The sequence below is a fragment of the Microtus oregoni genome, unplaced genomic scaffold (assembly GCF_018167655.1).
Source record: "Microtus oregoni isolate MIOR12 unplaced genomic scaffold, Mior012 000023F_ref0000262, whole genome shotgun sequence".
Taxonomy (NCBI): domain Eukaryota; kingdom Metazoa; phylum Chordata; class Mammalia; order Rodentia; family Cricetidae; genus Microtus; species Microtus oregoni.
In genome coordinates, this window is record NW_024543082.1 from 11,722,052 (window position 1) to 11,735,721 (window position 13,670).

The 13,670-nt window shown below is 37.7% G+C and overlaps 1 protein-coding gene across 5 annotated transcripts in view; it reads left to right on the forward strand.

Annotated features, from left to right (window-relative positions):
* Window positions 1–12,695, forward strand: part of Alcam (activated leukocyte cell adhesion molecule) — a 179,202-nt gene extending 166,507 nt beyond the window's left edge. For 4 of the 5 annotated variants that reach the window (XM_041672899.1, XM_041672897.1, XM_041672901.1 and 1 more), the window contains 2 exons: window positions 8,290–8,402; window positions 10,191–12,695. In XM_041672899.1, coding sequence (XP_041528833.1) covers window positions 8,290–8,377 — 88 coding nt within the window. In that variant the 3' untranslated portion in view covers window positions 8,378–8,402; window positions 10,191–12,695. Of the gene's footprint in view, window positions 1–8,289; window positions 8,403–10,190 lie in introns of those variants that run through there. The other variant, XM_041672898.1, reaches the window with a different exon arrangement.
* Window positions 12,696–13,670: the final 975 nt, after the last annotated feature.

Genomic DNA, 13,670 nt, shown 5'->3' on the forward strand with positions numbered 1-13,670 from the left:
CTGGGTCGGAGCTTCTTAGCGTGCGTCTGCCCAGGAGCCAGGAGCATGGCGTCTCTCTCAGGCGTCTGCTCCGGAGAGGAAAGCGGTCGAGTCTCTGAGCTCACTTCCTCTTCCTCCCAGCATTTTGTTCTGTTTACTCCTCCCACCTATCCTCTAACCAATAAAATGGGCCAGGGCAGTGCCTTTATTAGCCAATGACCTTCCTCCATCACTTTACCTTTGTGCATTTTGCATCCTCCCATGGGGGAGGAACATGCCACAAATTCAGGGATGGTGTACCCTCCATTTGTATTAAAGATGGGGCTATCCAAGTCTGGATCTTCTTTTCTTTTCATTTCTTGCTCTTTTTTTTTTTTTGCACTTAAAAATTGGCAATCATCCAGAAGAGAAAAACAAAAAGAAAATGCCCCATTATTCTCTCAAACCATAAATAAGTAACTAAAAGGGACCTAGGATGAAGAGAAAATGTTGGCGTATCTAGCTAATTACAATGTCATTGGCCACTAAGTGCAGAACCAGGACTTTCTGTGCTATTGTTTTGATCTGAAAGTCCTCTGAGGAAAGGGTTCACGTCAAAATAGAGCATTTATAGTTTTAAAAGATCACAGTTTGCTTCCTGTGGAAAAATATAACTACTTGGCCCTGTCATGATTAACCTTGGATTTTTGTGCATTTAGGAGAAATTGAAGTTATTAATATCTCACAGACTCAATTCCTACACCTGTAGCATGTAAGACACGTGTGCCTCTTGGCATTAGTATGTATGTACACATAAATTAAAGGCTCAAAAATGCAAATTATCATTGTTTCTGTTTTCCTTTCCAAGGTAAAGGGAAAATGTCCCTCTTCTTACCATGATCCAGCTTGTTTTCTGTATCAGTATTAGGGATGTTTGCTGATACAGAGCCAAGCTGCAGACTGCAATGGGAACTTCTTATTTTTATGGAGTCAGGGTTTCTGGTTGTTTGTTTGTTTCTTTGTTTGTTGTTGGGTTTTCTTGTTTTGTTTTGTTTTTCAATGAAAGGATTCTATTTGAGACTCTGAGAAGGTAGTTTCTAAAGTGAACAGCAAATTAGAGGAGAAAGTCCCAATTACACAAGACAAATTCAGCAAGGGGATTGAAACACTGAAACAAAACCAAAAATATTGGGGGGATTAAAGAAACAATCAGATATGTTATCAGAGCACATTTTCTGGAATAGCTTATGACCACTAGTCCTAGGTGGCCGACAGCATGTCGCTGATGCGCAGAGCCCAAGAGCTGCTCCATCCACAAAGCTGGATGCTTCAGTAATGGCAATGAGTTCAATAATCTTTAGTTCATATCTGAAGGACAAAGAAGCAGATATTGATGCTATTGAAGGATGACAGGACAGTATTGGAACAGATGCATTCACCAGCAACAAGCAAAAGTCATCAGGCAGACAAGCAATGCCCACCTCTTCCTGTGGGGCCACCCACCCAAAGGAGCTGCCCAGCCGAGGGGAGGGTCTTCCCTCCTTGACAACCTCCTGAAATTGCCTTAACAGATCCACCAGAGGCATGCCTCCTGACTTCTGATTTCTCCAGTTGGTAACTGGGATGAACCATCACATACAAGGTTGTGGATTTTTTTTCATGAATGGATACTGAATTCTGTCATCTCTCAATATGACTTATATGATTTTCTTCTTGAGTTTGGATTGAATTAATTAGTTTTTAAATGCTGAGTCATCCATGCACAACCTGGAATAAATCCCATTTGATCATGGTGTTTGTTTTTTGTACATTTTGGATTTGATTTGTTAGTTTTATTTAAATTTAGGAATTTTGTTCCTGAGAGATAATTTTCTGTCATTTTCTGGTAGTGTCTTTGTCCAGTTTTGTTATCAGGGTCTTGTTGACCTAGCAGGATGCATTAGGAAATAGTCCTCCTCTATTTAATTTTACAAAAAGACTATAGAGGGTCAATATAACTTCTCCTTTGCATGTTGGTAGAATTTATCATTAAATATATCAGCCTGATGCTTTCTGTTTTGAAGTGGAAGGTCATTACTTGCTGAGTCCTCGTTTTAAGAGCTATAGAGTTCCTCTCAAGAGTAAAATCATGCTTGATGCCAGGAATTTAGCCAGTTACATGGGGCTAGTAAAGTCATGGATCTTAGGGAAACCTACAGCTGACACTTCATCAAACCAAAGCAATCCCTAACTATATTTTAAGTATTTGTCCTTTTTATCATCATTATTATTATTATTTTATCTTTATTTTAATCTTCAGTCTTCTGCTTACTGTGCAGTCTGCATACTAACTGTTAACTAAGATACAAAGGCTAGTTCCTGATTAATTTTTTAACAGAGGACATGTGCATTCCTTATTCTAGTGAGGAATTTCTCAGAACGGCCTCAAAGTCTAAGCATAGTAAATTGAAAGTGGTAGCAATAAAACCAACTGTTTATTCTTCTCCAAGTCACGAAATTGCTGCCCACTGTCAGATAGGATTAAAGCTCTCTCCACCACCTCTGACTTTTTATTAACTTTGGCCCAAGAAAAGACTCATCCCACTGACAGCTGTGACCAGGGAATAGGGGAAATAACTATTATCTTGGATATGCCCTAATAACCTGCATAGGTGTCAAAGGTCAGACTGCTTGAACTGACAATTTTCCACTGCCAAAGTGCTCGTCCTCAAAACTCATAGTCTTGGCACTCTTACGTGGTGTAAATTGGGCACACTAGAAAATATAAATCACAGAATTTAACCCTGCAGTCAGGATGAGTTAATATTTCCTCACACTCAAATAGGGCACTGAACACATGCCTGTCTGTTTTTGAAAACCCCAAAACTTATTAAATAACTACAATATAAATTATTTTATTTCACAGATATAAAATTCTCTATTCTTTTGTTTTGGTTTTGCTTTCTCCTTTTATTTCTTTCAGTGATAGCCCTCAGCATTGGTTGAACCTATATTCTCAGGAACCCCCTTCATTTTCCCACTTCCCCACCCCCACTAAATTATTGTTAAAATATTAAAATAAAGCCATCCATAGAAGGCAGCACCAATGACATTTCCACCTTCTCTGCCAAAGACTTCAAAGCGAGTATATAATCACTTGGTGATATCAGGTGAGTCCTGAGACTGTCTGAAATTACTTTAATGGCTTTAGCTCCTTCACAGAACTGCTTTTTCAGATGAGCTGAGACATAGATTTGAACTGATCTGTTCAGTAACCATGTGGCCTTTGGCAACAGCTCTGTAACATCAGGTTGTTGAGCCCTGTGCCTCACCTAGAACTTTATCATGAACATATGTGGGTGTTGTTCTTTCCTCTATTTATAGAGAACAAGAGTTTTAGGAGGAAGGATGTAGCCAGGGTCTTGTAGCTCCAAACTGACACCAATGCACATTTTGTTTTGTTAGGGTTACTGTTGCTATGATGGAACACCATGACCAAAGCAATTTGGGGAGGAAAGGAATCATTTGGCTCAAACAATCATCACTGAAGGTAGTCAGGACAGTAACTCAAACAGGTCAGGAACCTGGAGGCAGAAGCTGATTCAGAGATCATGGAAGACTGATCCTTACTGACTCACTTTCTGTGGCTTGCTCAGCCTCCTTATAGACCCGAGACCACTAGCGCAGGGGTGACACCACCTACAATGTGTAGGGCCATCTCCATCTATCACTAACGAAGAAAGTGGGTTGCTCACAGCCAGACTTTATGGAAGAATTTTCTTAATTGAAGTCTCTCTCCCCTTCTCAAATGACTTCAGCTTTTGTCAAGTTCACAAAACTAACCAGGACATCCACTCACCTCAAGACCACCACTGCCACCAAAACCCTCCCGTCTAACAAGTTACACTTCATGGTGAAGGATAGAATTTCTTTCCATTCCCATCTTAGTTTACTTAGTTTAATCCCATCATGACTCTATGATTTAAATTTTCTCTTACATGCAAAGTAAACAAAAAGTTACTGATGAAAATTTAAGACAAGCAGTGATCATAATTTATAGTTTAATCTATTTGTAAAGAGCATGTGCTTTGTAAGTGCTTTGTCCTTCAAATGGGTGATAAATGCTTTGCAGAGGAGAGTGATTTAGAGAATAATTTGTCTTTGTCATTTGGAGTTGGAGTTCTAACCCTTGCAATTTTTTCAAATCTCTGGAACTTTCCAAAATTAAAAGGTATTTATTCCATAAAATTCCATCTAATTTTGGACATCATTCTCAAAACAAAAACCAAAATAATTTTTTAAGGGAAGAGAACTCTCAAACTCCTACACGATGGGAACTATGGAAATTCAAGGAATACTGAGATCAGGAGAAATAGTCTCCCCCAGGGAAGAGTACACAATTGGCTATCCAATACCAAATGGTCAGCCATGAAAACATACATACAAGTAACATTATACAAACTAAGCTAATTATATCTAGAACATATATGTTTGAATGCATCTGAGATGTTTGTGACTTCATTTAACTCCAGTCCAGTGGTTCTCAACGTGTGGGCCGCAACCCCTTTGGAAGTCAAATGACCTTTTCACCGAGGTCACATATCAGATATCTTGCCTATCAGATATTTACATTACAATTCATAACTGTAGCAAAATTACAGTTATGAAGTAGTAACAAAATGATTTTCTGGTTGGGGTCACCACAGCATGCAGAACTGTATTAAAGGGTCACAGAAATAGGCAGGTTTTAGACTGTTCTAGTCTTACCATACAGGAATATCTACCGACAGGAAGTTACACCATCATCTTCATCCACTTTCACTTTTCTGCATCTATTTTCTTTGTACAGAGTTTCAAGTTGTGAACTTTTGGAATATTGGGCACTTTAATGATGTCCCATTTTCTAGATTGTATTTTTTAATGTAAAATGATTAGTCATTTTCATTTTTCTCAAAACTTGGACTTTCACCCATTTTCTATTCATGAAACCCAAAATGTCTGTGCATGGGAATGTTTTAACTTAGACCACAAGTTGTTCACCTTCCTAGACCTGGATGGAGGTGGAGGTTCCTTGGACTCCCCACAGGGCAGGGAACCCTGACTGCTCTTCAGGCTGACAGATAGGGGGAGTTGATTGGGGGAGGGGGAGGGAAATGGGAGGCGGTGGTGGGGAGGAGACAGAAATCTTAAATAAATAAATAAATAAATAAATAAATAAATAAATAAATAAAACCTTGGTCTGTGCTGGGAAGGGAGCTCAATGAGCAAAGTTCTTGCTTTACAGGCACAGTGACCGAAGTTGTGTCCCCAGAAACCACATTCAAAATCCAGGGTAGGTGTCTTACACTTGTGATCCCAGCACTGGAGAGGCAGAAACAAGTGGATCCTTGGTACTCTCTGGCCAATCGGTCTAACACAATTGACAGGTTCCAGGACAATGAGAGGTTTAGCCAGAGGGAAAGAGAGAGATAAATATATGTGGATGGTACTTCTGTAGGGACACCCAAGATTATCCTCTAGCTTCCACATACATTGACACACACACAAACACATGTGCCCACAAACATATACATACATACATGCACACATGTGTGCACATCCACATAAACTTTGCTCTTTTAATTTTAGAATTTACATTGAACTATTTTATAGCTATATTCTTATTTTCAATATTTTTTCTATTTTAAAGTTTGAGGTGTTAATAAGCTCATCTGATGAACTACAATGATTTTGTGATTTCTAATTTTTATTAATTGTTTCAAAGTGTTTGATGTGCCTTTAAAATTTCCTGTTTCTCATATATAATGCCTGTTTTATGAGCCTTGGTTCCCTATTAAATTACTCGGGTTTGTATTCACCCAGTTTTCATGTTATTACAGTGACATTGTGTTGCAGGGGGCAGCCTGCTTGTTTGTCCTAGCCACCCAGCTAGCTTAGTCCCAAAATAACCACATAGAAACTATATTAATTAAATCACTGTTTGGCCCATTAGCTCTAGTTTCTTATTGGCTATTTTTTACAGCTTAATTTAACATAATTAATTTCTATTAATTTGTGTATCACCATGTGGTCGTGGCTTAGTGGGTAAAGCTCTAACCAGCGTCCATCTCAGGCTGAGGATCCATGGCATCTCTCCCACTCTGCTTTCTTCCTCCCAGAATTCAGTTCCATCTTCCCTGCCTACCTAAGTTCTGCCCTATCAGGCCAAGGCAGTTTCTTTATTCATTAACCAATACAAGCAACACATAGAAAGAAGGACCTCCTACACCAACATTGTTCTACATCATTTTAGTAAATTTTCATTTGTTTCTAGGCATCTTAATATTTGATATTACATTGTTTCATTCTGAGTTCTATATGAAGTGGTACTCAAACTGCTTGCAAATCAGCTTGATCCCTTTGAAGCTTCATTTTAAATTTTATTAGAATAGCATATCCAATTTAGGAGATAGACAAAGAATCAAGGAATCCTCCTAGGATGTCACATGATCCTCTCTGCAGTTTCACCTGTCTCCAGTAATTCCCTTTACCTCACTCTGGCCAAAAACTGGTCTTTTCCTCTTTAAATCACTGAGATGCATACGCTGCTTGGGCTCTCATTTTTGAAGCACAATCCAGTAACTGTGTACTGGCACAAAGTTCACGTGATCTGAGAGTACACATCATTTCCTTTTCTTCCCTTTGAAATCACAGAACTTTATTTCTGTAACTACCTCCTTAAAAATTTGAAGTATTCATTTTTTATGTTTTAATACTTTAATATATTTATGACCAGAGAGTTAGGATAGTGCATATTATTTCCACATTCTCATACATACTAACTGAGAGACCTGCTATCATTTAGGTAGGGGACAAACACAGGTTTGAGAAGCCTCATCCAAACTGCACCTGACCCTCACATTAGCAGAGAACTTGGTAGAAACATGGCAATTTCCCCTCATCATCCCCATTTAACAACAGAAAGGCAGGATCTTACATGCTACAAACTGGATTATATGATGCCCAAACAATTTTCCTAGACAGTGTCAACAATAAAAAAAAAGAATTGAGCAAGCACAGAGTAAACATATACAATAAATAATCAAGAGAAAATTAGAGAAAAAAAAACCAAATAACTACCTAATGAGAATGCCACAGTCAATCATCAAGAAGGCTAAAGTACCCGTAAATACTGCATTAAATACCCAGAAATCAAAAGGACAGGCAAGTAAGGCAAAAAGAAATAGGACAGGCCCACCGAAACAACCCAAATTATGTATCTCAAGTCCTAAAAAACTAAAAAACAAACAGTGCCTACCACTATGAACATTACAGACTTATAGCTGAGTTTCACTAAAAGGCAAATACCAATGAATATGTACATTATGATTCTGCTAATCTATAAATTACATGAAGAGCTAAAACTGTCCTGTGAAAACTGAGTTTGTGTTAATTTGTGGGGGCAGCAGTACCTGTGAGTGAATGTAATGGTCTACCACTGTTTACTATTCTGAATTCAATTCTATTTGCATTTATGTAGGCAATTTTTCAAAATTCACTGAATTTTCCTCATGACCGGTATATTTAACTTGGGTGGGTATTACTTTTCAATATAGCATTTTTCCACAGATTCACAGATTTACTGACATCAAAACCAGTTTTCCCATCTTTATATTTGTAATCTGTATTAATTAGATTTTGGGGAGAGATGGAAAAATCTCAGATAAACAACAAAAGAAGGAAAACTTTATTTTGGCTCAAGAATTTCTGTGGTTTCCATTCCACATTGACTGGGCCTACTGATTTGGGCCTGATGAGACTCATGTTAATGTATGCCTATTGAGATAATGAAGCTCCCTCAAAATATCTTTTAACTACCAAGAATAAAATGATAACAATTGTTTCTCTAGTAACTTGGTGAAAATTAACCCAACTTACATCAGAGTCCAACAAACTTGTACAATCCGGTTTCAAAATTACTTTTGTATCATCAATTATTTTTCAATTTTCCTTAAAGAGTCATTTATATGTTTTTTCTTTGCAGTGTGTTGTTTTCAATCAGTCCTCACAGATGTGTAATAACCTTACTTTTCAGAAATATTTTTATTTTTTTTTTATATATATATATTTATTTATTATGTATACAATGTTCTGTCTGTATGCCTGCAGGCCAGAAGAGGGCACCAGACCCCATTACAGATGGTTGTGAGCCACCATGTGGTTGCTGGGAATTGAACTCAGGACCTTTGGAAGAGCAGGCAATACTCTTAACCACTGAGCCATCTCTCCAGCCCTCAGAAATATTTTTAAACTAGAGCAATTTTTTTTAAAAAAATTGAGTGACTATGTGATATTTATTTCATTCTCCTCTAGAACTGCATCAAAACACGTCAACAAGGACCTTGGCAATATGGAGGAGAATAAAAAGCTAGAGGAAAACAACCACAAAACAGAAGCCTAAGAGAGGAGTGGTTCCAAGTCTCCAGGTGAGTGGGACTTGGGGGGTGTCCTAGAGGCGACTCCTGGGATGTGGGGAAGCCCTGTGGGAATGAAATCCAAACTTCACTTGCTAATGCTTCTTAATTATAGCTCCCCAAACAGAAAGATGGCTTCAAAAGGGACCATCATTGACTCACTGCTTTCAGAAGAAAGGCTCTTTCCAGTCCCCTCAACCTCCCCAACATAATTATTATCCCTGAATAATAAAATCCATTTTGGGGATTCTTTGACATCTCATTTGCATTTTGTTTTTTAATGCCAAAAAATTTGCCGCACACAAAGAAGCTTTATTTTATGAGTTGGTGTTTGGGTTCAGTAAGCACAAACTCTAAATTTATTTTTAAAACCCATTAGAATAAATTTTAATATATAAATACTTTAATCCAAGGATATGGCATAATTGTGAGTGTATTTACATAGGCATCTCTTCACTCATTTTAATGAAAAGGCTGACAAGCTAGTACACACGCACATGCACACATACAGAGGCTGTCTTCTCGGTAGTACATGTATACTATGTTTGTATGAGTACATATGCACACAGGTACCTACATGTACAAATACATGAGCATAACGTATGTATTAGTGCTACATATATTGCATATATTCATCTATATTAACTGCATCTGTACGATTTTTAAGGTGGTCTTGAAAAGGTATATGTCTCAGTGATATTACCACATACAACTTGATCATTTTCTTTTTGTGCCCCCTTGAGACCAACAAAGGCATCATTTGAATTAATTAGTCTGTGTGTCATAGAGATAACTGCTACCACTAGCGAGGTGTAAAAAGCCCAACTGCACCAGGAGATGGTAGCATACACCTTTAATTCCAGCACTCAGGAGGGAGAGATGGGTTTGAGACCAGCCTGAGCTACAGAGCGAATTCCAGTGCAGCCGTGAATACAGACAGGGAAACTCTGTCACAAAACAAAATGAAACAAAACAAAACAAACAAAAACAAAACAAACAAAAACTAACAAACAAACAAAAGACCAATGCTGTGAACTTTGGGTATAGTATAAAATAACGGCAAGTCACAGTCTGAATGGGTCATTTGAGCTGATTTCACAGCAAAGACAGAGGACATGGGAAAGAATTACAACTGGAAGGCTGTCCCCAGGAGAGAAATATGGCAGAACTGAAATGAGATCAGTTTACAACGTCTATTAGCTGGAATCTCAAAGAGATTGAGGAGTGAGCACTAGACTCGTGTTCCTACTCTGCTCGCTGGGACCCAGATACCTCCCTGGCACGTCACACCTTCTTCTCTATCACTCTACTCTCTTTTTCTCAATTCCGTGTAAACGCGTTCTTTGTTGGCCTCAAAAATGGGCTGAGTTCCATCTCACTATAAAACTGAAGACACGCCCCACAAATTAGACTGCGATATAGGGATGGATGCATTTTAAATCTGAAATGTAATGAGATATTCTCATTATTAATGACATTATTAAGAGGGGAATCATGATTCCCCTCTTATCTTTATACAAATTAATCATGTCTTGCAAAAGGAGGACAGGAGAAAGGGAAAGAGGAAAGGGAGTGAAGGAGGGAAGAGAGAGGGAGGGAGGGAAGGAAGGAAGGAACGAGACGTCATCAATTCCAAAACAGTGTAGTAGAATGAGTAGGACTGGGTTGACAGTTGACTCAGGATATCAGGGTTCTACAAATAATCCCTTCTATGATGTAATTATTGCCACTTTTAGACTAAAGGATCTGTTGATGGTGAAAAATGACTGTTATGGTAACTGATATGTTTTCTCATTTCAGAGAAAACCCATATAGACAAATTGAAGCATGGACATGGATTGTATTTAAGACATATACAAAGACAATGACAGCAATTCATGGTTCAAGTATTAAGCAGTTCATCCTCCCAAGCTGTCACAGGATCTTAGAGAATTATCTCAAGTGAAACAATGAAACAAAGTTATAAAATCAAATAACAGCAAGATTTGGCAGCCATGATAATAGGTCATATGTTGTATTTTGTTTGGTTTTTTTTTTTCTGTAAATGTCTGCACTAAGGATTTCCTTTCAGTTTGCCTTTTATGTAAATTTTTTACGTAGCTATTTTTATACACTGTAAGCTTTGTTCTGGGAGTGGCTGTTAATTGGATGTATAATGTAATGTTTTATTTCAATTGTTTATATGGATAGTCTGAGCAGGTACGGTTCTGATTCTGATTGCTATCAATAATGCCCCAAATTTTCTTACAAGGACCTGAAACCCAAAGGTGGCCGTTTGCGAGGTTGGGGACATATACCTCGCCCAATCAGAAGCTGGCTTCTTAATTCTGAGAATAGGAGGCCAGCCCAAGCGAGAGTCAGGAGGGCTACAGGGTGTGATGGCCTGTGTGCCTCCAGCATGCTCTCAGAAGCAAGTCCCAGATACAAACATCAACACCACGTGAATGATACTCCCCAACTGACAATTCTGTCTTCTCTGAAGAAGACATGCACAGAACTTGGGTCACGTTTACTTAACGACACCTTCTAGGAGATTACACTCAGTCAAAAGAAAAGTTAGAAAAAAATAATAAGAAAGCAAAAACTAATGTGTCCGAGAAAGTTGGAAAAAATGACAGCTAGCGTTCCCGTTTTCACAGATTACAATGTAAATCACTGTAATTACAATTGGTGTTAAATCCTTTGGGTTATCCACTGCCTTAAAATGACACTTATTTCCTTTAAAATAAATAAAATAAGAGATATCAGTCAGAATTGCAGATTTATAACAGTGGTCATTATTAAAGCTGTGTTATTTTCCACAGAATATAGAATATATATATATATTTTTTTCGTGTGTGTTTTTGTTAACTACGCTACAGATATTGAATGCACCTTGAGATAATTTAGTGTTTTTAACTGGTACATAATTTATCAAGCAGTACATGAAAGTGTAATAATAAAACGTCTATGTATCTTTAGTTACATCAGATTTGTAACTTTATAAACATGTTTTCTGCCTGAGCAACTTTTTAAGGAGGTAGTGTACATGGGAACTTTTTGAAGTAGACTGAATGAGGGCCAGTAGCAATTTGTGACTAGACTTTAATCTTTGCTCTTTCAGGTAGACGCTTGGTTTCTGGGATTACACTGCACAGCCATTTTGTCTGGGATTTACGTGTATAACTTTATCTGAGAAAATAAAAATGACTATTTCCAGGTATAGCACTATGCTCTTTGAGAGGAAAAGGAAATGTGGGGTTTGCCTTTAGACTCAAAAAATAAGCTGTTTTGAAGGCAATGCGAAACTAATCAAGATTCATCTCTGAAGGAGGTTGGGAATAATCTTTTGCCACTTCTGTGTATGGAGAGATGTGTCTTTGTACATTTGTAACCACTTGATATCTGAGCAACAGTGTCTCAGCTTAATAAAAGCTTCCTATAGTACAATGGTATGGACTAAATACAAAAATATTCTATTAGACTTAATGCTGTATTAAATATGGGGGAAAAGAAAACATGTTATTTTGCCTCTAAACTTTGATTTACTGAAGTTTTATTTGGCAAGAAAAAAATTGAATCTTGATCAATATTTAAACCAAAGGGAAAAGGGAAAAACAAAACAAAACCAAAGTTCTTTGTTTTGCATGGCTAAGCCATTCTGTTTATCTCTGTAAATAATATGATTTTTGTTTTCTTTTCTTTTTCTCTTTAGAATTTTGTTAAAGAAATTCTAAAAGTTTTAAACACCTGCTTTCCACAATAAGCCATGAACACTACAGTGAGATTAGTTCTGTATTATTTTTCTTTTTTTTTTTTTTTTGCTTCTTTTGTTTGCTTTTTTTTTTCCTTTGGTTTGGAAGATCAAAGGTTTAAAGTCTTACTCCTAAGATGTGTTTGCAGAAAAGTAACAGGGCAACAAAAAGAGAGGGTTTACTCTAGTCTGGCGCGGTGTACACTTGTAATTGTAACTGAGTCCACGAACAGCTGTTATAGCCTAGACAGCAGCAGGAGAGACTCAGAGCTCTCGCCCAGGAGCCGATGTTTACAAGAGAGGACGGACAAGATGGCCACTTCTGCATCAGTGTCTGCATAAGGAGGAAGCTCGGGTGCTCTTGAGCAACTCCGTGTGCTCTCACGCAGGAAAGAAGCTAATTTGCAGTTCTACTTCTGGGGTTTCTTATCTCCAGTTGTACAGTTGGCCACAGATTTTTAACCAGTTGAAGGTTCACTCCCTATATGTAATTATAGGAATTGTATGTGGAAATGGATTAACATATCCCTCTATGCCTAAAAGAAAATAAAAATGAAATATGTCTTCACATATCTCTCATAGCTGTCTGCCTTTTGTCTGCAATGGGATGTTCATGTACAAAATGTGACTTTATTTAATAAAAAGTGCAAAAGTTGATGTGATTGTCCATCCTTCTGGATTGGATTATGAAGGAATAAATGTACCTGTACTTCTTCCAGTCGGGAGGATACCTTGAGTTCTCACCAGTGGCAGTTTCTCAAGATGTCTTTCTTGACTGATAGGGCCACAATGCCCAAGGCTAACCCATTTTGCTATCCTTAGTTTTTAATTAAGAGGATCCTTCAGTTAATCTTTCTTTACCTCAATTTAGGTCACCATTTGAAGTTATCTAGATATGAACTTTCATAGAAATGTGCCTTTTTTATTAAAGTAAGGTTGATATATATTTCAAGGTGAAAAGTAACATTTTTGGAATAATTAGCCCTCTGGGCATAGTGGCTAAAGTGTGAAATCCCAGCCATCATGGAGGTTAAGGTCAGTCACCAGGAGTTCCAAACTAGTCTGACCTACATCAGGAATTCCAGACCAGCCTGCACTAACAGAGTAAAGCTTCATCTTAAAAAGTTAAGGAAAATAGTGAGAGTTTGACTTCTCCTTTTCTGATTTGTAGCCCCTTGATCTCTTTTTCGTTGTCTTATTGCTCTAGCTAGGACCACAAGAACTATATTGAATAGATATGGAGAGAGTGGACAACCTTGTCTTGTTTCTGATTTCAGTGGGATCGCTGTGAGTTTTTCTCCATTTAGTTTGATGTTTGCTGTTCACTTGCTATATATGGATCTATCTACATGGGAAATAGAAGAAGACAAGATCTCCTGAGTAAATTGCGAACATGGGGACCATGGAAGAGGGTTGAAGGGGAAGAAGAGAGAGGGAGGGGAGCAGAGAAAATGTATAGCTCAATAAAATCAATTTTTTTTAAAAAAAGGAAAAAAAATAAAGAAAAAAGTTTGAACCCACCCCTTTTCCAGTCATTCATGAATCCT